This window comes from Rana temporaria, chromosome 2, assembly GCF_905171775.1.
Source record: "Rana temporaria chromosome 2, aRanTem1.1, whole genome shotgun sequence".
Taxonomy (NCBI): domain Eukaryota; kingdom Metazoa; phylum Chordata; class Amphibia; order Anura; family Ranidae; genus Rana; species Rana temporaria.
The window spans coordinates 54,586,144-54,611,407 of record NC_053490.1 but is presented as its reverse complement, the minus strand read 5'-3'; the positions used below and the strand labels follow the sequence as shown (position 1 = coordinate 54,611,407).

General features: G+C 44.2%; 1 protein-coding gene across 1 annotated transcript in view; it reads left to right on the top strand.

The window, feature by feature from the left end:
* Nucleotides 1–25,264, top strand: part of TRPC6 (transient receptor potential cation channel subfamily C member 6) — a 319,531-nt gene that overhangs the window by 257,769 nt on the left and 36,498 nt on the right. The window contains exons 6-8 of the mRNA XM_040340191.1: nucleotides 1,991–2,224; nucleotides 5,799–6,063; nucleotides 12,272–12,467. Coding sequence (XP_040196125.1) covers nucleotides 1,991–2,224; nucleotides 5,799–6,063; nucleotides 12,272–12,467 — 695 coding nt within the window. The remainder of the gene's footprint in view (nucleotides 1–1,990; nucleotides 2,225–5,798; nucleotides 6,064–12,271; nucleotides 12,468–25,264) is intronic.

Sequence of the window (25,264 nt, the reverse complement as noted above, 5' to 3'; positions counted from 1 at the left end):
GCGATCAGTGATTTTTTTTCGGTACTGCGACATTATGGCGGACACTTTGGACACATTTTTGGGACCATTGGCATTTTTATAGCGATCAGTGCTATAAAAATGCATTGATTACTACAAAAATGCCACTGGCAGGGAAGGGGTTAACACTAGGGGGCGGGGAAGGGGTTAAGTATGTTCCCTGGGTGTGTTCTAACTGTAGGGGGGTGGACTCACTAGGGGAAATGACTGATCGCTTTTCATACATTGTACGGTCAGGCATTTCTCCCCTGACAGGACCGGGAGCTGTGTGTTTACACACACAGCTCCCGGTCCTCGCTCTGTAACAAGCGATTGCGGGTGCCCGCCGGGCACGCGCACGGGAGTCAGGAGCGAGTGGCGACGCTAGTGGCCGATTCGCGAGGCGACGTAGAGCTATCATAATTTACGTTCGTCTGGATGCAATTCCAACGGACTATAAACCATGCATGCTCAGAATCAAGTCGACGCATGCTCGGGAAGCATTCAACTTAATTTTTCTTGGCTCGTCATAGTGTTGTACATCACCACGTTCTTGGAGGTTGGAATTTGGTGTGACCGTATGTATGCAAGACAGCTTGAGTGGAATTCCGTCGGAAAAAACGAGTACAGGGCAGTACTTCCAAAATTATAAAAAATGCCTTTAGTTCTGCATTAACCTCCTTCTCAGCATGATGTTTATTGCTGTTACACAGATTATTGTGTAACTTTAATGTGTTCTATCTATAGGTGGGTGAAGTGGCTTTCTTCATGGTATATATAGATATCTTTAATCATCTTTGTAACGGAATGGCCCGTGATACCCAGAGACTTTTGAAGGATGCGGGGTACTCCTGTCCCAGCTTCACTAATGACTCTTGGGTCTAGGGTCATCCTATGTCCAATAGGGGCCTAGGATGACTGAGAAATGATATCATGAATTACATGAGATGGGACAGTAATGATAATTCATGTATTGCAGGATATCTTGAAATATTACAAGTTGTTCCTTCTGAACACAACAGGTCAATAGCAGAGTGACTCATTCATGTGGGGACACATAGACTGTTGAGGTGCTAATTAAGTCTACCTGGCTGTAATGATAAAAGCTTGCTGTGTTTGCATGCTATTGTCTATTGTGTTAATTAAGTCTGGCTTCTAAGATATTTCATTGTGCTTTGCTAACTAATCCTGTATTGTGTGAAAGTTCTATTGATGATAGATATGTGTTGGCAGTCTGAAAGGTCAGATGTCTGACCTTTCAGGTGAAGTGGATTAGAATGTCATTTATGTTTACTAAAGGAATGTGTTTTGTGTAGCAGGTGAGAATAACTTATCGCAGAGCCAGACCGTCTGGGTAATGATTAGTAATTAGCTCATCTGAATGTCATTATCTAACGGAATGTATATTGAAGCACCCATTGTGATTTGGTTTCCAACTGTATAAAAACCTGAGAGTTTACCATTAAAGTGTTCATTCGTTTTGGAACCAGAGACAGAGCTGTGTGTGTCTCGTTTCTGGGGGAAATCCAATGGATCGTGTCTGCTGGATTGTTGGAGTGTCGGATAAGCTGTCGTGGGTTGGTGGAATGGAATATCGTAAACGGTGTTAACCCCTGACCGTTACAATCTTTATTTTACTTGAAAAATAAACCACAGACTTCAGTATCTATGCATTATATGTCACACTATATTCACACATGCAGTTATGAAGGGATTTGTATGAGAGGTCAGTAAAAGCCTTCCATTTATTTGTATTAGCAGCTATCTTCAAGTCCCATTCTAATCTGAGTCACATTGTAAGGACCCTTATAATGTTTCTGAATCTAGCCTAATGCCATGAGCAGATCTGTCTCCCAGCGCTTTACATCCTCTCTGGGTGGATTAAGCCTGCATCTGCTCATTGTGCTATGTTTAGAATCTGAAATGTATTGTTTAATGCCTGAAATTAAAGTGTATTTTGGATTTATTAACCAGCCGCGTTGCCTCCACACAGGTATGATCTGGTCGGAATGTAAAGAGATTTGGTCCCAAGGCCCCCGAGAGTACCTATTCGAGCTGTGGAATATCCTGGATTTTGGAATGTTGGCAATCTTTGCAGCTTCTTTTATTGCCAGGTTCATGGCATTCTGGCACGCATCCCGGGCACAGAACTTTGTTGATGATGATGAGAACATTAAAGATGTGACAAGTGCCACGCTGCCTCCTGAAATAAAATATTACACTTTTGGTGAGAATGACAAAACCACTCATTTATGCACATTTAAAATATTATTTTTTGCAATGAAAGTTTATTACAAAACCACCCTAACTTAAAGTGGTTGTAAACCCCATTCATAAAATTTGACCTAGACACATATACAGGGCCTTGAAAAGGTATTCATACCCTTTGAAATGTTCCACATTTTGTCATGTCACAACCAAAAATGTAAATATTGGGATTTTATGTGATAGACCAACACAATGTGGAACATAAGAGTCGGTTCACACTAGGGCGACACGACTTCCAGCGCGACTTTCAGAGGCGACTCCGACGCGACTTGAGCATGAACCACAGGGCGATCTGGGGCGATTTACAACACGACTTGAAGTCGTCTCCAGAACAGGAGACTTTCCAGTGGCCAATCAAACAACAATCAGCTCTAGGGGAGGGAGGGGGAGGGAGAGGTTTGCCTGAGAAATGTATGTTATCTTCCTGGAAAGTCGCTTCAGTTAAGACAGTGATCAGACTTGGATCAGATTTGGAGGCGACTTCCATTGAAATCAATGGGTACAAATCGCCTACAAGTCGGATTGAAGTAGTACAGGAACTTCTTTTGAAGTCGGAGCGACTCGAGTCGTGTGTATTAAAACCGCTCCCATTCACTTGCATTGTTTTTCTCGACAGTGCGACTTGGGACGACTTGAGGCGACTTCAAGTCGGATCCTAAATCGCCCCAGTGTGAACCGGCTCTAATTGTGAAGTGAAAGGAAAATGATAAATGGTTTACAATTTTTTTTTTACAAATAAATACAGTAAAACCTTGTATTGCGAGCATAATTAGTTCCAGAAACATGCTTGTAATCCAAAGCACTTGTATTATATCAAAGCATTTTTTTACAGGGTATAAAAGAGAAGAGAGGCACCTCTAATGCCGCGTACACACGATCGGTCAATCCAATGAGAACGGTCTGATGGACCGTTTTCATCAGACCAAACCGATTGTGTGTGGGCCCCATCGGTTATTTATCCATCGGTTAAAAAATGTGAAACTTGTTTTAAAATTAACTGATGGATACCTAACCGATAGAAAAAAAGCGATCGTTAGTAGGCACGTCCATCGGTTAAAAATCCATGCATGCTCAGAATCAAGTCGACGCATGCTTGGAAGCATTAAGCTTCATTTTTTTCAGCACGTCGTGTTTTACGTTCTGACACAATCGTTTTTTTAACTGATGGTGTGTAGGCACGAATAATCATCAGTCAGCTTCATCGGTTAACTGATGGAAAAATCCATCAGACCGTTCTCATCAGATTGACCGATCGTGTGTACATGGCATAAGTGTAGCAACAAGCTAAATGTTGTACCTTCATTAAAGGTAACCATATTGCTACACTTAGAGGCTCCTCTCTTCTTTTTTATACTCAGTTGTGACATGACGCTACTCTTATATCAAGACATCGCTTGTATATCAAGGCAACATTTATTAAAACATTTTGCTTGTCTTGCAAAACGCTCTCAAACCAAGTTACTCTCAAACCAAGGTTTTAATGTATGTGAAAAGTGTGGCATGTATTTGTATTCAGTCCCTCTGAGTCAATACTTTGTAAAACCACCTTTTGTTGCAATTACAGCTGCAAGTCTTTTTGGAGATGTCTCTACCAGCTTTGCACATCTAGAGAGTGAGATTTTTGCCCATTCTTTGCAAAATAGCTCAAGCTCTGTCAGATTGGATGGAGAGCATCTGTGAACAGAAATTTTCAAGTCTTGCCACAGATTTTCAATTGGATTTAGGTCTGGACTTTGACTGGACCATTCTAACACATGAATATGCTTTGATCTAAACCATTCCATTGTAGCTCTGGCTGTATGTTTAGGGTCGTTGTCCTGCTGGAAGGTGAACCTTCTCCCCAGTCTCAAGTCTTTTGCAGACTCTAACAGGTTATCTTCTAAGATTTTCCGGTATTTGGCTCCATCCATCTTCCTATCAACTCTGACCAGCTTCCCTGTCTCTACTGAAGAAAAGCATCCCCACAACATGATGCTACCATTTATAATTTTCCTTCCACTTCACAATTATGTGCCACTTTGTGTTGGTCTATCACATAAAATCCCAATAAAATATGATTACGTTTTTGGTTGTACTGACAAGTTTTCCAACACATGAGATAACAGTAGTTGACAATTTGTGTTGGGGAGGGAGCTTAGAGGTAGATTAGCAGAGAGCTTGTCTATTCACAGCCTAGCTCTGGATGTTTATTCATTCCTCTGCCTATGTGGAGTGGGGGTGTTTGCCTTTCCTCCAATCAGCTCTCACACAGTGTAAGCCCAGACTCCCCTCCACTGCTGAATGAGGAAACAAGATTTCTAACACAATATGCACTTTCCAACGAATATAGAAAGGGAAAGACAGCGGATATACAAGTAAAACTTAGGGAGGAGGATTTTTTTTATCTCTGTGTATCATCTGAGGCTATTCATTTTACTGGGTAGCCTTAGATACTCTAGTAGATTTTCATGGTTTTGACTAATAAGTTAATTCCAAACTCCATCTAATACCTTTTAAAAAGTTACAGCAACAGTTTTTTTTCCTTTTGGGATAATAGTTTTCCATAAATGAATAAAAGTTGACCATTGTAAGTACCAACTCTCAGCTGTTATGGTCCCATTCCCTGAGTTTCTCTATTTTTTTTTCCTCCCTTTTGGTGTTATCAATGCTTCAAAGTACACTTGTCATGAGAGAAACATAAGGGCTGCCATTGTTGACCTCTTCTACATAAAATGCTGGTGACCCCTTTACAGCAATAGTTTGAGTCGCTAACCAAGAAGTAAGTATGCAGATACTAAACTTTTCTTATCTCTTATAATTGTTCTTGGCTTATAAAGTACTGAAGCCATTGGGTCCACTAGCAGGCAACCATGCAGCTAGCATTTCCAGAAGGAAGTCGGCAATGGCAGTTCATGTATTCATATCATGGCAGGCTTACTTTCAGCTTTTGCCTTCCCCCCATGTCCCTTACCCTTATCACTCAAAGGGGTTGTAAACCTTCATGTTTTTTCACCTTAATGCATCCTATGCATTAAGGTGAAAAAACATCCGCTACTTACCGGCCCCCCTGAACCACCGTTTACATACCTGAGCCCTTGAAAGTCCTGTGTCGAGAACGCGCTTGCTTCTTGGCTCTTCTTGGCCCATTCTTCATTGGATAGATTGATAGAAGTGCAGCCATTGGCTTGTGCTGCTGTCAATCAACTCCAATGATGTGAGGGCTGGGGAGCGGGGCCAAGTCCTGTAGTCGGCACCTATGGACATTGGATACAGGACACTGGAGCGTGCCCGCAAGGTAACCCCCTTGGGAAAGCGCTTCCCAGGGGGGTTGCTGATGCTGGGAGGAGCCGAGACAGCCACTGAGGGTCCTCAGAAGACGTGGATCGGGGCCACTCTATGCAAAATGAGCTGCACAGTGGAGGTAAGTATAACATGTTTGTTATTTAAAAAACAAAAAACAAAAACAAATGTATACAACCCCTTTGATACAATGTAATGCATGATCACATTGTTCATTACATATACTATTGCCTTTTTTTCTTTCCTTCTTTCAGCAAGGATAAAATGGCTGCCCTCTGACCCTCAGATCATATCGGAAGGTCTATATGCAATCGCTGTGGTCCTCAGCTTCTCACGCATCGCCTACATTCTACCAGCTAACGAAAGCTTTGGCCCATTGCAGATATCACTGGGAAGAACTGTAAAAGACATCTTCAAGTTCATGGTCATATTTATTATGGTGTTTGTGGCCTTCATGATAGGAATGTTTAACCTTTATTCCTATTACCTTGGAGCTAAACAAAATGATGCCTTTACCACGTAAGTTTAGCAGGATCATTTTATTGTGATTTGTCTTGGATTATGTTGTTTTCCAGAAGAATGGTGGTCCAAGAGAGCAGCGCTCCTGTCTGGGGAACTTTGTGTACGGTTTGAGGGTTTCAGTATAGTTAATATAAGGATCCAATTAAACTTCCAGGCAAAAACTTTAGTTGAGAAAAAAAACATTCCCCTCCGGGTGATCTACATTTCAGAGATTTTAACAAACTGTTGCAGATTCCTACCTTTTGTTATTCTGATTAAATATCTGTGTGTTTGTTTGTGTCCCTGTACCAAGTGAGTCTGTATGGAAAGTCATTGGGAATGTTTAACCAGTCCTCAAGAAGCACTGATCTTGGACAAGAAGACCTGGCTCGTAGTCTCGGCTCTAATTCATCCAAAAGGTGTTCTATCGGGTCGAGGTCAGGACTCTCTGCAGGTCAATCAAGTTCCTCCACCCCAAACTCGCTCACCCATGTCTTTATGGACCTTGCTTTGTGCACTGGTCCCCATCATTTGGTGTAGGGGGTATTATGGTGTGGGGTTGTTTTCCAGGGATTGGGCTTGGCCCCTTAGTTCCAGTGAAGAGATCTCTTAAGACATGGGTGCTCAATCTGTGGCCCTCCAGCTCCTGTGGATTTACAGTTTTCATCATGCCGTCTTTGGGAATCATGTTTGGAACTGTCAGCCTTGCAATGCCTCAGGAGACTTGTAGTTTCGCAACAGCTGGAGGGCCACAGGTTGAGGACCCATGTCTTAAGGTGTCAGCATTAGTGTTGCTCACGAATATTCGTATTGCGAATATTCGGCTCGAATATGGCATATTCGAGTATTCGCGATATATTTCGAATTTCGCGGTTAATATTCGCTATTCCGAATATTCGCATTTTTTCAATTTTATTTTTAAAACAGATCACATCTTATCGACGTCTAAAAGCATTGCTGGTATGATTAGAGACCCTGGGCCGAGTAGCTAAGCTGAGGCGATCCTTTTATGTTGCCGAATTTAAAAAAAAAAATTGCGAATTTTCGCTAATGCGAATGCGAAAATGATTGCGAATTTTCGATAACTGTGGTAGGAGAACTCTGATTGTCTCTGATGCAAAAGGGGGGGCTTTGTGTATGTTTCTGTTATGAATATTTGTATGTTTGATATTATTTTTTTTTGTAAGAAGGAAAAAATTGCGCATACCTTAAAAAAAGGGGAGAATACAGCAGCAACTCAAAAATGTTATACAACATAAATTAATACAAGACAGGAAATGGAGTCGCTCTACAAGAATAAAAAATATGTCTAGTGACAAGACATGTGGGCAAATTATAAAATAAGCAAGCGAATGCGAATGCGAAAATGATTGCGAATTTTCGATAACTGTGGTAGGAGAACTCTGATTGTCTCTGATGCAAAAGGGGGGGGCTTTGTGTATGTTTCTGTTATGAATATTTGTATGTTTGATATTATTTTTTTTTGTAAGAAGGAAAAAATTGCGCATACCTTAAAAAAAGGGGAGAATACAGCAGCAACTCAAAAATGTTATACAACATAAATTAATACAAGACAGAAAATGGAGTCGCTCTACAAGAATAAAAAATATGTATAGTGACAAGACATGTGGGCAAATTATAAAATAAGCAAGCGCAAATAACTTGTGAAATACACAGTGAAACAAATATATAAAGAAATATAGTCCCAATAATAGAAAAATAATCTTTCATAAAAATGTCTTTGATATGTGAAGTGAAAAAAAGTCCAAAGCATGCTGCATGAACGTGTTCAATCTTCAAGGTGTTTGATTGACAAACGGCTGTGACAGATGGATAGAGTAAAGAATCACCACCAATGCAAAACACTTTTTATTTTCTATTGTAAAATATCAAGAATATTCTGAGCCAATCAGAGTGCTCCTTCCGCATTTGCCGAATATTCGCAATTATTTTGTATTGTAAAATATCAAGAATATTCTGAGCCAATCAGAGTGCTCCTTCCGCATTTGCCGAATATTCGCAATTATTTTGTATTGTAAAATATCACGAATATTCTGAGCCAATCAGAGTGCTCCTACAGCATTTGTCGAAATTGCGCAGTAAATATCGCATTCGCATTTTGCGAAATTTCGAAAAAATATCAAGAATATTCTGAGCCAATCAGAGTGCTCCTACCGCAGTTATCGAAATTTCGCAATTATTTTCGCATTCGCAATAGCGAAAATTCGCAATCATTTCATTTCGATAAAATATCACGAATATTCGAATTTAGCGAATATATCTCGAATATTCGACTATATATTCGAGATATATCGCGAAATCGAATATGGTGTATTCTGCTCAACACTAGTCAGCATATGAAGACATTTTGGACAATTTCATGCTCCCATTTTTGTGGGAACAATTTGGGGATGTCCCCTTCCTGTTCCAACATGAATGCTCACCAGTGCACAAAGCAAGGTCATGGATGACATGGATTAGCGAGTTTGGGGTGGAGGAACTTGAATGGCCTGCACCTCAACCAGATAGAACAACTTTGGGATGAATTAGAGCAGAGACTGCGAGCCAGGCCTTCTTGGTCAACATCATTGCATGACCTCACAAATGCTCTTCTGGAAGAATGGTCAAATATTCCCATAGACACACTCCTAAACCTTGTGGACAGCCTTCCCAGAAGAGTTGAATCTGTTATAGCTGCAAAGGGTGGGCCAACTCAATATTGGACCCTATGGACTAATACTGGGATGTCATTAAAGTTCATGTGCGTGTAAAGGCAGGCGTCCCAATAGTTTTGACAATATAGTATATTTGGAGATTAGTTCACTTCTTCCAGGTTCAATTTTATTGATACCTGGGTCACTGGACAGAGGTGATAATGCTGGTACATGGTCGTGCAGTGTAGGAGGGATGTGTAAAAGATAATGCTGGCTCAACAGAATGTTTTTCCTGCATCAAAAAAGTTCATTGCATATAATTGTATTTCTGGGACTCCCAATTTTCAATCTCCAATTTACATAGGCATGTACACTGAAAATGATGCAAAAACAACCATTGCCCTATGACATAAGAAAATGTAATATTAGCCAACAGCTATTCCTGTCCTGGTGTGTTAGCTTGTGAATTAAACCTTTTATGTAGTAAAACAAAATATCATGTTTGCCATCCTATTATCTTAGGCTGGGTACAGACAAATCGAAATTTGACGGTTCAACAGGGACTGGCCAAATTTTGATCTGTGTGTGGCCCTCCCTGTTCAGATTCTGTTTGAAAACGTTCATCGATCAGTTGCTGCAGCCGCTGATCGGTGTATTCTGATACCGGATAGTCCTGCTCAGGGCTTTTTTTCTCAGAGACTAGGTGCAGGAACTTCTCCCTCCTAAATCACCCTTCGTCTCTGTCCCCTACCCATCTCTGAGCACCATGCCTTGTCTCCACACCCTACCCACCTCCCAGTAGCATCCCTTTTAGAGAATATAGAACCAATTATAATTTTATGCTACTAAATAATTTGTATGGCATTTGTTAATGATAACAAGAAAACCAGTAAACTAGTATTCCTGTAGTGAGAAAAATCAGACCTCACCCCAGAAAGAGTAGATCCCCCCAGCAACAGTAGATCCCCCCAGCAACAGTAGATCCCCCCAGCAACAATAGACCCCCCATCAACAATAGACCCCCCATCAACAATAGACCCCCAGCAGCAGCAACAAATATCCCAGAAGCCAGCATCATAGGAGACTCCAACAGCCAACAACAATAGACCTTTCCCTCGACAGGAGATCCCTCCCAGCAACAATTGACCCCCAACAAGATAAGACCCCCCACCAACAACAGACCTACCCAGCAACAATAAAGCCCTGCACAAAATAGATCCCCACCAGCGACAATAGATCCCCAGCAGCCAGCATCAATATACCTACCTCAGCACCCCTTGCCATTACATACATTCAGTCCTGGAGCTGCCAGAACTGCGTTCCTGCTGAAAAAAAGCCCTGGTCCTGCTGTCAGAATACATTATGTGGATGGGTTATTGTAACACTGTGCCAACAATGTAGTACTGAGCGATAAGTGTCAAAATATCTGTATATATCTCAACAGATAATATGATAATAAAACAGTGTAAATTAAAATGACCAATTCAGCATATGAGGTGCAAAACAAATAGAGTCCACAGAAAAGAGCAAGGAGTAATTGACCCCTTTCAATTCAGATGATCATCTGAATTGGAAGGGGTTAATTACTCCCTGCTCTTTTCTGTGGACTCTATGGGCCAGATTCACAGAAAAAGTACGCCGGAGTATCTGCTGATACTCCGGCGTACTTTCAAATTTGCTGCGTCGTATCTTTATTTTGAATTCTCAAACAAAGATACGAGGGCATTTGGCTAAGATCCGACAGGCGTACAGCTTTGTACGCATTCGGATCTTAGGATGCAATACTTCGGCGCCCGCTGGGTGGAGTTCGCGTCGTTTTCTGCGTCGGGTATGCTAATTAGCTGTTTACGGCGATCCACAAAGGTATGCGCGTTCGTCGCATTCTCTTACGTCATCGCTAGTCGGCTTTTCCCGTCGTAAAGTTGCGATTGCTATTTAGGTGGTGTAAAAATAGACAGCCCATGTTAAAGTATGGCCGTCGTTCCCGCGTCAAATTTAAATGTATTTATTTTTTGCGTAAGACGTCCGGGAATAGGAAAGGACGTAACGTACGTCGCCGTTCAAAAAATTACGTCATTTTGCGCAAAGCGCGGCGGGAAATTTCAAAACGGAGCATGCATGCGCAGTACGTTTGGCGCGGGAACGCGCCTAATTTAAATGATACACGCCCCATTTGAATTAGGCGGGCTTGCGCCGCAAGTTTACAGGCAAGTGCTTTGTGAATCAAGCACTTGCGCTGAAAACTTGCGGCGGTGTAACGTAAATGACATACGTTACGCCACCGCAAATGTATGTCAATCTGGCCCTATTTGTTTTGCACCTCATATGCTGAATTGGTCATTTTAATTTACACTGTTTTATTATCATATTATCTGTTGAGATATATACAGGTATTTTGACACTTGTCGCTCAGTGCTACATTGTTGGCACAGTGTTACAATAACCTATGCATTTATAGTTTTTGCGCACTCATATATTGAATTAATTTCCAAATGATTTTCTGTCACTTATAGTTTAACACTGTTTATACTTGTTGTTTTATACATTGATTTATAATGTATATGTTGTTGTCCAGCGCTTCACTGTTTTTGCACATTTTTCTTCACACGTTATATCTAATGCCCCGTACACACCATCACTTTATGTGATGAAAAAAAACGACATTTTCTGTGAAGTAAAAAATGACGTTTTTGAAACTTCAACTTTCAAAGACGAAGTTGCCTACACACCATCGTTTTTCTCACAATGTTCTAGCAAAGCGAGGTTACGTTCCACCACGTTTTCCATTGAAGCTTGCTTCATAACTAGCTTCTGGGCATGCGCGGGTGAAAAAACGTCGTTTTAAACGACGTTTTTTACTACACACGGTCAATTTCTGTGAAGTAAAAGTTGACGTTTTGAAAAACGACACATAAAATTGAAGCATGCTTCAATTTTTTTTGGTCGTTTTTTAGAAGACATAAAACGACGTTTTCCCCCACACACGGTCAATTAAAGTGACATTTTTAAAAACGTCATTTTTTTTCATCACATAAAGTGATGGTGTGTACGGGGCATTAGTTGTAGTGTTTAGCAGCAGGACGTCCCTCCCAGGACCTTATCTTAATTGTTTCACTAATATATATTTTTTTCTCACTAAGCGCAAATTTTTCCCATCCCCTTTTCCCTTCCTTTTACACATTATGTGGATGGGGTAATACATTTGTCTTTTTACACTCGTCCCACCGTCTAAATGAAAAAAGACCTAACCATCTGAACCCAGCCCATTTCTTGTATAGATGTCACAGAGAAAGTACACAATCTATAGCCTGAAATCATCATATAAATAAAAGTAGAATTTCTTAGCTTTTCAAGAAGTCCTTTGATTATTTATGATACATACCTGCTTGATATGAAAAATAAAAAATAAAAGAAGAGAAAAAACCCATAGTACAATAGAAGAGGTTGGATTTAACACATTTGGAAATCAAAATCAATAAATCAATTGCCAGAAATGTGTCTGTAAATCTCTCATCTGGGTAACTGATCACAGTGTAACTAAGAATCTTCTTCATTTGTTTCTTTTTTTTTAGAGTTGAAGAAAGTTTTAAGACTTTGTTCTGGGCAATTTTTGGGCTCTCAGAAGTGAAATCAGTTGTCATCAACTATGGACATAAATTTATAGAGAATATCGGATATGTTCTCTATGGAGTGTATAATGTGACCATGGTGATTGTCTTATTAAACATGCTGATCGCCATGATTAACAACTCATTTCAGGAGATCGAGGTGAGCTGCAACTTCTTCAGTGCTATTGTATAAAACAGTTTTTCGTGCTGAAAATAATGGATTGTTTTGCAGTATTTAAACAAAGCTGTGTATGTACATCCTTAAAGCATGTATATCAGCATGAAATCATTTGAGTATGTCAATTTCTAAGCTAACCTTCCCACCCCACTTCCCAATTTAAAAAAAGGCACATTAAGGCAAAAATATACAAAAAAGTAAAAAAAGAAAAAAAGAACATTTTAACACTGTGGCAGCAGGTAACACACACCGCTAAAGTGTGAATACAGGCTCAATGGAGCTGGCAGACTTACAGTATGGCTAGAAGAGAAGCAGGAACTGAATTTTCAGCACCAGCCAAAAATGTATCTTTATGTAACACCGTATATACTGGAGTATAAGCCAACCCAACCACAAAAAACTGGGAAAACGTATTGACTCGAGTAAAAGCCTAGGGTGGGAAAAGCAGCAGCTACTATAAGTGGAAAAAAGGGTCAACAATGCCCTTCTGCAGCCTCACGGTGCCCTTCTGCAGCCTCACTGTGCCCATTTGTAGCCTCACTGTGCCCATCTGCAGCCTCACTGTGCCCTTCTGCAGCCTCACTGTGCCCATTTGTAGCCTCACTGTGCCCATCTGCAGCCTCACTGTGCCCATTTGCAGCCGTCCACTGTAACAAAGCCCTGCTTCCTCCTCGTCCGTAATAGACGGAACGCTGATTCAGTTTCCCAGCATTCAGTTCTGTGTTTTCAGGGCTTATTACAGTGGATGGCGCGGAGAGCGTGGATGGCGCAGGTGACCCTCACTCGAGTATAAGTCGAGGGGGGGCTTCTTCAGCATAAAAAATTTGCTGAAAAAGTCGGCTTATTCTCAAGTATATACAGTATTTTGTTTATGATAGAGCATCCCATTTGGGAAGATTTTCCTATACTTTCTGTTAGGACAGAAAGCGGTGGGAAATTTCTCCAATGGATGGGTGGGGCTTAATGCACCCAGATGGAGACTCGCTAGCTGTGCTCGCTAATGCCTTCACTTACAAGCAGAAGCTGCCAACATGTGAAATCATCATTAGGCGGTGCTATGACATAGATGTGAGCCCACTCTACCCTTATGTTTGGTTAACTCTATGAACCCCGGTACAGTCACAGTACAACGTTCACTAATGCCTGCGATCACAGGCTGAGGCATAATGGGATATCATTGTTAAGACAGCACTCTGGCTTAGACCCCTTTCACACTGAGGCACTTGGCAGGCGCTATAATGCTAAAAATAGTGCCTGCAAAGCACCCTGAAAGAGCTGGAGCGGTGCGCTGGTAGGACGCTAAAAAAAAGTCCTGCTAGCCGCATCTTTGGAGCGGTGAAGGAGCGGTGTGTATACCGCTCCTCCACCACTCCTGCCCATTGTAATGAATAGGCACCGTGGCTATACCGCCAGCAAAGCGCCACTGCAGCGAAGCTTTGCGGGTGGTTTTAACACTTTTCCGGCCGCTAGCAGGGGTTAAAAGCACCCGCTAGGGGCCGAATAGCGCAGCAAAATTGACGTTAAATCGCTGCTACAAATAGCGTTGATTTACCGCCAACGCACCCACCTCCACTGGCACACTGTTGTTGGATTTGACAAGACACACAGTCATATCAGAGCAAAAGCCTGTTAGAGACAGGAATCCAAGGCCCCTTATATGTGTAGCGATCCTTCCAGCACCCAAGTCCCAGGCCCGAGGTCACCCACCCCAGACTAGGGGGCGCCCTGCAAGGGCCTCCGACAGCATCCTTAGCACTCCATCTCCATCTTCCATCCGACTGCCCCTGCTGGCATGACTCATGGCTATTTTTTAGGTAATTTCCCCTTTGCCAGCCCATTTTGCTGGTGATTGGTCAGGGTCCTCATAATTATGTATGACAGCCCCTCCTAGCTTCCACCCACTACATCTAGAACCTTATCCAAGGTTCCATAAAATAGAGAGAGGCACCAGAAGAGTTATCAGATGAGTCATCCAGCCTCCCTGAGTCACTCAACCCTGACCCAGATTCAACCCAGGCCTGGCTCTCTGCCAAACCAATTTGCATACACAGCTAACTATATACACTAGCACACTAGCTAGAGGGTGCTACACTTGTATAGATTAAACAATTTGTATTGTTGGTAAGTATAAGGCTACAACGATTGGCAGGTATAGTAGCCACTGTAAAATTGGTCTGGAGCAGTTCATTAAAGTAGAAGTCCACCCTAACACTAACATTCCTGAATATACAGACATCCATGATCGAACGCTAACCTATGAGTTACTATGGGGCTTCTGTTGTCGGCTGTGTCCTCTGCACCCGCCCACACAGCAAAGCCGCGGCTGACAGCTCAGCGTGGGATCGGGTCGGATTTGCTTCAGAAAAGATATGTATACTGATTTTTTCTTTACAGGGCTAGATAGGTTAGTGTTAGATCATGGATGTCTGTAGATGTAGGGATTTTAGTGTTAGGGTGGACATCTACGTTAATGAGATCCAGCACTGGACAGGAGGGGCATTTTCACAGCTTTTAGTTCTTGGAGAACCTGCAGAAAGTCACTTGGGCTTGTACAGAATGCTCTTTGAAAAGCCTGAGTTTTATTCTTCATTTCATCTGAAGTACTCCATGTCTCAGATACTGAGCACCGTGTCTGCATGAATTCTTTACTTCCATTGTTGGAGATTTTACATTTATCTTATTTCAAAGTAGCCGATATCCACAGCATGTCCTCTTTGGAGAGAACCAACAACAGACCTATATTATTACATAAACCACCTTAAAAAAGGGAGCTCTTAACCTATTGTTAGAGCATTTTCAGTAATATTAAAGGACATTATTGCAATTGGTAAAGCAGACTCCAGGTTCAAATTGATAACAAAAGGACAAAATCAAAAATGACAAATATGATTCAGTCTGTCACTCACTAGCATTAACAAAGCAGCAGTGTTAATTTGGCGTAAAATTTAAATATCTTTTTAGTCATAGTCTTTTGACTAAAATGCCATTTTAGTTTTAGTCTTATTTTAGTCAATTAAAATCTCCAGTACATTTTAGTGCTAAAAATTAGACTAAAATCGAATGGATTTAGTTAAATTGTAATGCATTATTTAAAGCTATAGTAAAGCCCACTTTGTTATTTTTACCTACAGGTAAGCCTCATCATAGGCTTACCTGTAGGTAAAAATAACAAAGTGGGCTTTAAAGGGATTGTAAAGGAAATATTTGTTTTCCCTAAATAGCTTTCTTTACCTTAGCGCAGTTCTCCTTCACTTACCTCATCCTTCCATTTTGCTTTTAAATGTCCTTATTTCTTCTGAGAAATCCTCACTTCCTGTTCTTCTGTCTGTAACTCACCACCGTAATGCGAGGCTTTCTCCCTGGTGTGGAGAAAGCCTCTTGAGGGGGCGAGCAGGAGTGTCAGGACGCCCACTAACACACAGCTCCTTTCTCTATGTGCAAAGTAGAGAGTGTCCTGACTTGCCTGCTCAACCCCTCCCCCCTCCAGGGCCGGTGCAAGGATTTTTGGCAACTAAGGCGAAGGTGCATTTTGACGCCCCCCGGCGCGCGCACGAACGCATGCACGCACACACACCATACATTATATCTCTGCTCCATTAAGCTTTAATGGTTATGATGCTTAAAGTGATCGTTTAACTTATTTATCTTTTACAGAGAAAGAAAGCATAGATGGCGTTATTCTGCATTGCGCTGTATAATGTACTATTGCTGGCAGGCCCGGACTGGCCATAGGGCATACCGGGCATATGCCCGGTGGGCCGCGGTGGCCCGCGGGCCGGCAGCGGCCCGCGAATGGCCCTTGGCGGCCCGCGGGCCGATAGCGGCCCGCGAACGGCCCTCGGCGGCCCGCATGTCACTTCTACCCAGAGGTGTACCAAGGGCCTTGGGCCGGACTGGGCTGGGTTGCAAGAATGCATTTGCCCCCTGGGCTGCTCTAATGTCCTGCAAAAAGGCCACTGAGCTGGCCGAGTGCGCCACCTGCTACAAGTTGTGGACTGTCCACTGGCCACGTCACCTGCCATGTCACCTGGCCACGTCACCTGCCACAAGTTGTGGATTGTCCACTTGCCATGTCACCTGGCCACGTCACCTGGCCACATCACCTGCCACGTCACCTGGCCACATCACCTGCCACAAGTTGTGGATTGTCCACTTGCCACGTCACCTGCCACGTCAACTGGCCACGTCACCTGCCACAAGTTGTGGATTGTCCACTTGCCACGTCACCTGACCATGACACCTGCCACAAGTTGTGGATTGTCCACTTGCCACGTCACCTGCCACAAGTGGATTATGCACTTGCCAAATCACCTGGCCACGTCACCTGCCACAAATTGTGGATTGTCCACTGGCCACGTCACCTGGCCACGTCACCTGCCATGTCACCTGGCCACGTTACCTGCCACAAGTTGTGGATTGTCCACTTGCCATGTCACCTGGCCACCTCACCTGCCACGTCACCTGGCCACATCACCTGCCACATCACCTGGCCACGTCACCTGCCACAAGTTGTGGATTGTCCACTGGCCACGTCACCTGCCACGTCAACTGGCCACGTCAATTGCCACAAGTTGTGGATTGTCCACTGGCCACGTGACCTGGCCACGTCACCTGCCACATCACCTGGCCACGTCACCTACCACAAGTTGTGGATTTTCCACTTGCCACGTCACCTGCTTCAAGTTGTGTATTGTCCACTTGCCTTGTCATCTGCCATGTCACCTGGCCACGCCACCTGCCACAAGTTGTGGGTTGTCCACTGGCCACGTCACCTGGCCACGTCACCTGCCACAAGTTGTGGATTGTCCACTTGCCATGTCACCTGGCCACGTCACCTGCCACGTCACCTGGCCACGTCACCTGCCACATCACCTGGCCACGTCACCTGCCACAAGTTGTGGAATGTCCACTGGCCACGTCACCTGCCACGTCAACTGGCCACGTCACCTGCCACAAGTTGTGGATTGTCCACTTGAAACGTCACCTGCCTCAAGTTGTGTATTGTCCACTTGCCACGTCATCTGCCATGTCACCTGACCACGCCACCTGCCACAAGTTGTGGATTGTCCACTGGCCACGTCACCTGGCCACGTCACCTGCCACAAGTTGTGGATTGTCCACTTGCCATGTCACCTGGCCACGTCACCTGCCACGTCACCTGGCCACGTCACCTGCCACATCACCTGGCCACGTCACCTGCCACAAGTTGTGGATTGTCCACTGGCCACGTCACCTGGCCACGTCACCTGCCATGTCACCTGGCCACGTTACCTGCCACAAGTTGTGGATTGTCCACTTGCCATGTCACCTGGCCACGTCACCTGCCACGTCACCTGCCACAAGTTGTGGATTGTCCACTGGCCACGTCACCTGCCACGTCAACTGGCCACGTCAATTGCCACAAGTTGTGGATTGTCCACTGGCCACGTGACCTGGCCACGTCACCTGCCACATCACCTGGCCACGTCACCCACCACAAGTTGTGGATTTTCCACTTGCCACGTCACCTGCCACGTCAACTGGCCACGTCACCTGCCACAAGTTGTGGATTGTCCACTTGCCACGTCACCTGCCTCAAGTTGTGTATTGTCCACTTGCCACGTCATCTGCCACGTCAACTGGCCATGTCACCTGCCACAAGTTGTGGATTGTCCACTTGTCACGTCACCTGCCACAAGTGGATTATCCACTTGCCAAATCACCTGGCCACGTCACCTGCCACAAGTGGTGGATTGTCCACTGGCCACGTCCCCCTCTCTGCATATTAAGTGTTATATTACAGCAGCCTGTGACAGTTTCTTGCCCTCCTAGATGTTATGATGTGGGTTCACACTGGCAAGCTGCAGTTTAGCTGCAGTTCTGGCATGTTACCCTCCAGTCCCATAGACTTCTATTAGGTTGTACATTTTTGCTGCATGTCCTGAAAGTGCACAAAAAGTCCTGCATGCCGCATCTGTGGTGCAATTCCAAAAAATGCAGCAAAAACGCACAATTTCTAATTAGAAGTCTGAGGGACTGGGGCTATGGAAAACCGCCACAGTGGCGGCCTGTCCATTAAGGGCACACAGGCACTGCCCCCTCCATTATGCCACCCCCATATGTAAAATGGATAGATTCATGCCTGACCGGCCACTAAGATGGGGTAAGTGTCGGTCAGACAGCGAGTGGGTGGAGGGTGTGTCACAGTGGCTGCATTTGATGGGACAAAGTGACTGCATTTGATGGGACAAAGTGGCTGCATTTGATGGGGCACAGTGGCTGCATTTGATGGGACAAAGTGGCTGCATTTGATGGGGCACAGTGGCTGCATTTGATGGGACACAGTGGCTGCATTTGATGGGGCACAGTGGCTGCATTTGATGGGGCACAGTGGCTGCATTTGATGGGGCACAGTGGCTGCATTTGATGGGACAACAGCTGCATTTGATGGGACAAAGTGGCTGCATTTGAGGGCACAGTGGCTGCATTTAATGGGGCACAGTGGCTGCATATAATGGGGCACAGTGGCTGCATTTGATGGGGCACAGTGGCTGCATTTGATGGGACACAGTGGCTGCATTTGATGGGGCACAGTGGCTGCATTTGATGTGGCACAGTGGCTGCATTTGATGGGGCACAGTGGCTGCATTTGATGGGGCACAACAGCTGCATTTGATGGGACAAAGTGGCTGCATTTGATGGGCACAGTGGCTGCATTTAATGGGGCACAGTGGCTGCATATAATGGGGCACAGTGGCTGCATTTGATGGGGCACAGTGGCTGCATTTGATGGGGCACAGTGGCTGCATTTGATGGGGCACAGTGGCTGCATATAATGGGGCACAGTGGCTGCATATAATGGGGCACAGTGGCTGCATTTGATGGGGCACAGTGGCTGCATTTGATGGGGCACAGTGGCTGCATATAATGGGGCACAGTGGCTGCATTTGATGTTTTTGTTCAGTTTGATTGCTTCCCCCCAAAAAAATGTTGAGCACCAGTGTGAGCCAAAAGGCTTGCACTCAAAGATACTCCACTGAAAAGTTATCAATTCTCATGTCACTTTTCAGAGGCATTTGACAGACAGTAAAGAGGTGATGCCTAATTTCCTCCCTGCCTGTTTTAACCTCAGCCAGTCCCTCCAGATATTTCACTTTGTACTCCACCTTATTTTCATTACTCTTTATAGGTATTAGATGTTCTCTCACCTTATTCTTTGCACATCTAATACATAATGACAGTTCTGGAAATAAGGTGGAGTTCAAAGTGAATTTCTAAACCTAAGTTGAGAACCCCTTTCAGAAGATTTGAGGATATTATTAAACTCAGAGACTGGTGGACTTAGGCCGTCATAAATAGATTGAAAATCTGCCAGTTCAGCAGAAATTTCAATCTATCAATGTGCAGACTGGTTATACAGACTCCGATCTATCAACTGACTTCAGTACAACAATGGGAAATGTCCAACGATTTCTCTCTGTTCCAGCAATGTGGAGTGATTTCTCTCTCTGTGCCACAAATGTGGAGCAGTCTCTCTCTCTGTGCGGGCATTCCATCATTAACCCCCGCCGCGTGTCCCCCCCCCCCCCCGGGCTGCTCAGTCTAAAATGCCCGGGCCTATTTTTTGTCCCAGTCCGGGCCTGATTGCTGGGATTTGTAGTCCTCTATAGCTGGTGGTATTCTCCATTGCGCTGTATAATGATTATACTGCGCAATGCAGATTACCACTGACCAGTTATAGAGGAACTACAAACCCCAGCAATAATACATTATACAGCGCAATGGAGAATACCAGCAGCTATAGAGGAACAACAAATCCCAGCAATACATTATAGAAAATGCAATGCAGAATACCAGCAGTTACAGAGGACTACAAATCCCAGCAATACATTATATAAAACACAATACAGAATACTAGCAGCTATAGAGGAACAATAAATCCCAGCAATAATACATTATACAGGCTGCTTAATATATTATTGCAGGGATTTGGTGTTTTTTTTAAACAGGAAACTTTAAAACAGGTTCCCCTTACCTGTTTCTGAAGCCTTGTAAGTCGCGGTGGCGGCTTTGCGGGCGTGTGTCCGGCCTGTGTGGTGAGCAAATCTCCCGCCTCCATTAGTACAGACCGCCCCCTCCAATAAAGCACCTCCTATTATTACAGAGCCCCCCACAAGCCACCCCCTATTAGTAAAGAGCCCCCCACAAGCCATTCCCCATTATTACAGACCCCCCCACAAGCCATCCCCCATTATTACAGAGCCCCCCACAAGCCATCCCCTATTAGTAAAGAGCCCCCCACAAGCCATCCCCCATTATTACAGACCCCCCCACAAGCCATCCCCCATTATTACAGAGCCCCCCACAAGCCATCCCCCATTATTACAGAGCCCCCCACAAGCCACCCCTCATTATTACAGACCCCCCCACAAGCCATCCCCCATTAGTACAGAGCCCCCCACAAGCCATCCCCCATTAGTACAGAGCCCCCCACAAGCCATCCCCCATTAATACAGACCCCCCCACAAGCCATCCCCCATTAGTACAGAGCCCCCCACAAGCCATCCCCCATTATTACAGACCCCCCCACAAACCACCCCCCATTAGTACAGACCCCTCCACTAGTGCACTCAGAGAGGCCACCACAAACCTCCCCCCCTCAGGACAAACCCCACCCGCAGCTGCGCCACCCGGGTGGATCGTGGAGGAGGATTTGAAAAAGTAAATACTGCGGCCTCAGACAAGGAGAAGGAGGGAGCGGAGCACTCTGGCGCTTGAGTGCCTCCACCCCCGTGGCGCCTGGGTGAAATGCACCCCGCGCGGCGCTGCTGATCTGAGGTCTCGATCGCCACTCAAATTACGCCCTGTCCCCTGGCCGGCGCTGGCGCCATAAGGCAAGTGCCAAAGTTGCCTTTCGCTAGCGCCGGCCCTGCCCCCCTCAAGAGGAAGAAAGCCTTGCATTACGGTGGTGAGTTACAGACAGAAGAACAGGAAGTGAGGATTTCTCAGAAGAAATAAGGAGATTTTAAAGCAAAATGGAAGGATGAGGTAAGTAAAGGAGGACTGCACTAAGGTAAAGGAAGCTATTTAGGGAAAAAAAAAATTCCTTTACAACCCCTTTAAGTGCACCGTTTAGGAGATATTGACCCTGCAGAAGGCTGACGTCACCAGCACATGCGCTCTGAAGGACGGACCTCCAGAGCTTCTTGCTGGAACCGAGGGCTCCCGTGCGCATGCTCGGGAGTGACCGTAGCCCACGAACCTGGAAGAAAGGCCGGGGAAGATGTCAGCCCTCTCAGCGATAACCGGACGCTGCTGGAAGGGCTTCGATCTAAGGTAAGCATTTCATAATGTGCTAGTATGAGATGCATATAATAGGTTCATTGTTTTTTTGTTGTTTTTTTTACCTAGTTAATGCTTGCTGTGAGGGTTACCCTAGGCTCTTTAAGAGCTCCCACAGTTGCAAAGACCTTTCTGATACACCCATTGCTTAATTCTTCTATAAGGACTATAAATACTGTGATGGATCCTTTAGAGCACAGGTGTCAAACACAAGGCCCCCGGCCAAATGCGGCCCTCCAGGCCATTTCATGTGGCCCTCGCACTTCTCCTACAGCTGCAGGAGAGCTCCAGCCCTCCTCTGATCCTCCTCTAGACCCTTACTTTTTGATTTCAAGCAATGCATCCAGCTTCTTCCCAGCAGCAGCATAAGGAAAGGGGGGGGGAGCACTGTGATGTGAGGGAGAGTGGGGAGACTCAACTTCTGATGGTGGGGTGGCTCTTGACATCTAATGTAAGGGGAGGGGATGCGATGGACATCTAATCTTACAGATACAACCGGCCCTTTTGAGGGCAAACTTAATGCTGATGCGGCCCACAATGAAATTGAGTTTGACATCCCTGCTTTAGAGAATGTGGCAGAGCTTTTGTTCTTTTGACAGAGAGTTTCTTGCTTGCTGGCCTTTCCCTACTGGAGACCATGTAAACAGGAATTCTACTAGAGGGGCTGATGGTGTTCCCACCTTTAATTTTCACTGATAGGCAGTTGGGTTCAAAATTTAGATTCCACTTTGAATTATCTGAAATAATTCTCCACCTTTAGATCTGTGTAATTGTGTCACTTTGAGCCTCATATCATTGAACATTGGACATGTGTAGAATGAAAAAATTTGTTTAATTTGGTTTTGATTCGTTATTCAAATAATTTTTTGTTTAGTTAAATTTAATTTAATTCATTTTTGGAAATTCGTTTTGTTTATTTGGTTTTGGAATTCAAATTTCGGAAGACGGTTATATCCTTTCTTTTCCATTCCATTCTTTATTTTCTATTTATTGCTCTATCCTTTTTTACTCTATTCTATTCTATTGTTTTATGTTGTTTTCTGTTTGATTATTTTATTTTCTATTATATTTAATTTTATTATTTTCTATTCTATTCTACTCAATTCTATTCTACCCTTTTCCATTATATTATGTTCTGTTTTGCTATATTCTATTCTTTTCTATCCCAATCCTTTATTTTCTATTCAATTTTATTATATTCTTGTTTTCAAATTCAATTTCAATTTAGTTTTGTTACTAGGGCCAATCCGGCCCCATTCAAAATGGCCAAAGAAAAAAAAAACAGGCTAAAGATGTCAGGAACCAGCGAAGTCGTTTGTGGACAGTGAATTGCTGAAGTGGAGTTAAGCATAGTTTAATTTTAGGTCACCACTTTTAGACCTTCAACTTGGGTATCCCCTTCGGATGCCTTCACCCTTCTGATTTTACTGCACCCCATTGTGAATTTTCCCAGGTTTGCCTGGGTTCTCTGAATCCTGAGATTCCCACCTTGGTAGAAACCTATCCTTGGGAATGATTACCCACTCAGACTTGCACTCCTTCCCACATGGGTGCCCTTTACCCTCAGATGTGGTTATGCCCTTTATGACGCCTGACACCCCTCAGCCCTATCACTCTAGAGCAAGGGTGTCAAACTCAATTTCATTGTGGGCCACATCAGCATTATAATTGCCCTCAAAAGGGCCGGTTGTATCTGTAAGATTAGATGTCCAGCGCATCCCCTCCCCTTACATTAGATGTCAAGAGCCATCCCACCCTCAGAAATTGAGTCCCTCACTCTCCCTTACATCACAATGTACCCCCTTTCCTTATGCTGCTGCTGGGAAGAAGCTGGATGCATTGCTTGAAAGCAGAAAGTAAGGGTCTGGAGGAGGACCAGAGGAGGGCTGGAGGTCTTTGGCAGCTGCAAAAGAGGTGCGAGGGCCACATGAAATGACCGGGAGGGCCGGATTCGGCCCGCAGGCCTTGTGTTTGGCACCTGCGCTCTAGAGGTACAAGGTCAGCAAAGGTTAGTTCTTATTTTTTTTTTCTGGTGAGGACCTGACCTTTTCAACTTCCAGCAGTTTCAAACCCTGCTCATAGCACTGGTCCTGGTGTCCATCTTAATGCTTTTTCCTGGCATCCTCATTGTGGAATGCTCAGGAAACTCTGTTTAGGGAGGGTTCGTTTTCCAGATTCTTGCTGTGCGAGCTATGCAAGCTCAACTATGCTGAGTATCCTATTTTTTGCAAACCGCATTGCCAGGTGTCTAGTGCCGATAGCTCAGGATTGAGCAGGATTTTTCAGCCTAAGTCTGGGCAAAAAGAGTCACCTCTTTTTCATTGTATGTATGGCAGGCTTTTCTCTACCTTTCAAGGCTTGTGAGGTTCCAGAAGACGCCCTGCTGGTAGTTTTCTGGGTTCCTACAGTTTAAGCATTCTAAGCATCCTATCATTTGTAAATTTTGTCTAGATGTGAATTGCCAGGTGTCCATTGCTGGTAGCTGGGTGTCACCAGCAAGTGGCACTGTTCAGTTGAAGTCCTGGCTTCACTCCCTGTGAACCTGTGACCTATTACCTATGTATTGCAGACTTTTTCCTGCCTTTCCCTTTTAGGGCTTATGGGATTGCCAGAGGATGCCCTTCTATTAAATCTCAGTTCTATTTGGACTCTTCCTCTGTGTTATGGAGTCTGTTCTCTGGATAAGCCATCAATATGACTCTCTTATGGCCTTCGGGATCTCCTTAATGGACATTCTCTGCATTGAAGAGTGAAGGATCATCACTTGGGTGCCCCTCTTTTTCTGGAAGGCAGTGTTCCTCACTGGAGGGTCCTGTGTTACTCTAGACAGCCAGGACACAGAACTGACTGAAACCCTGCTACTTACTTTCTCTATGACTAGGCAGGTATTTAGTGTAGAATTCCACACCCTAAGAACACTCCTGGGTATTTGGTTGGAAGGACCACTTCTTTTAATTCTTCTTTTAATTCTAATCCTGATAACGTACATTGCTCTGGGTTAAGTTATATTTTCATTCCTGCCTATACTATGTGCAGTTGGCATTATCACCTTACTCTTTTCTTTAGGCGTATAACCTTTTGATTTCTACCAGCCTTGTTGGTCATTTTAGTCTTAACTATTAGAAAATTACTTTGTGAGGGATCCACACACATGATGTGAGATTGGTTGACTGATCAGACAAACTTTTTAGTTCTAAAGATCCCTTTTTTCTCTGAAGTTAAGGGTTAGAAATGCCAGGCTCAAGTCTTCTAGGAATGGCATGCTAGTAATTTGTCTATCCAAAGAACCCTTTTAGGATCTGTTTTTCCTGGGATTTTGCCTAGTAAAAACTGCTTTTTTGTTGACTACATTTAATTTTTGGTCTAGGTTTTTTTTCCTGCTTCTGTGTTTTCGGCTTGGTTGTGGTGGATAGTCGATTGGTCCTCCAGCTTTGCTTAAGGTGCCAGTTTTCCACTTA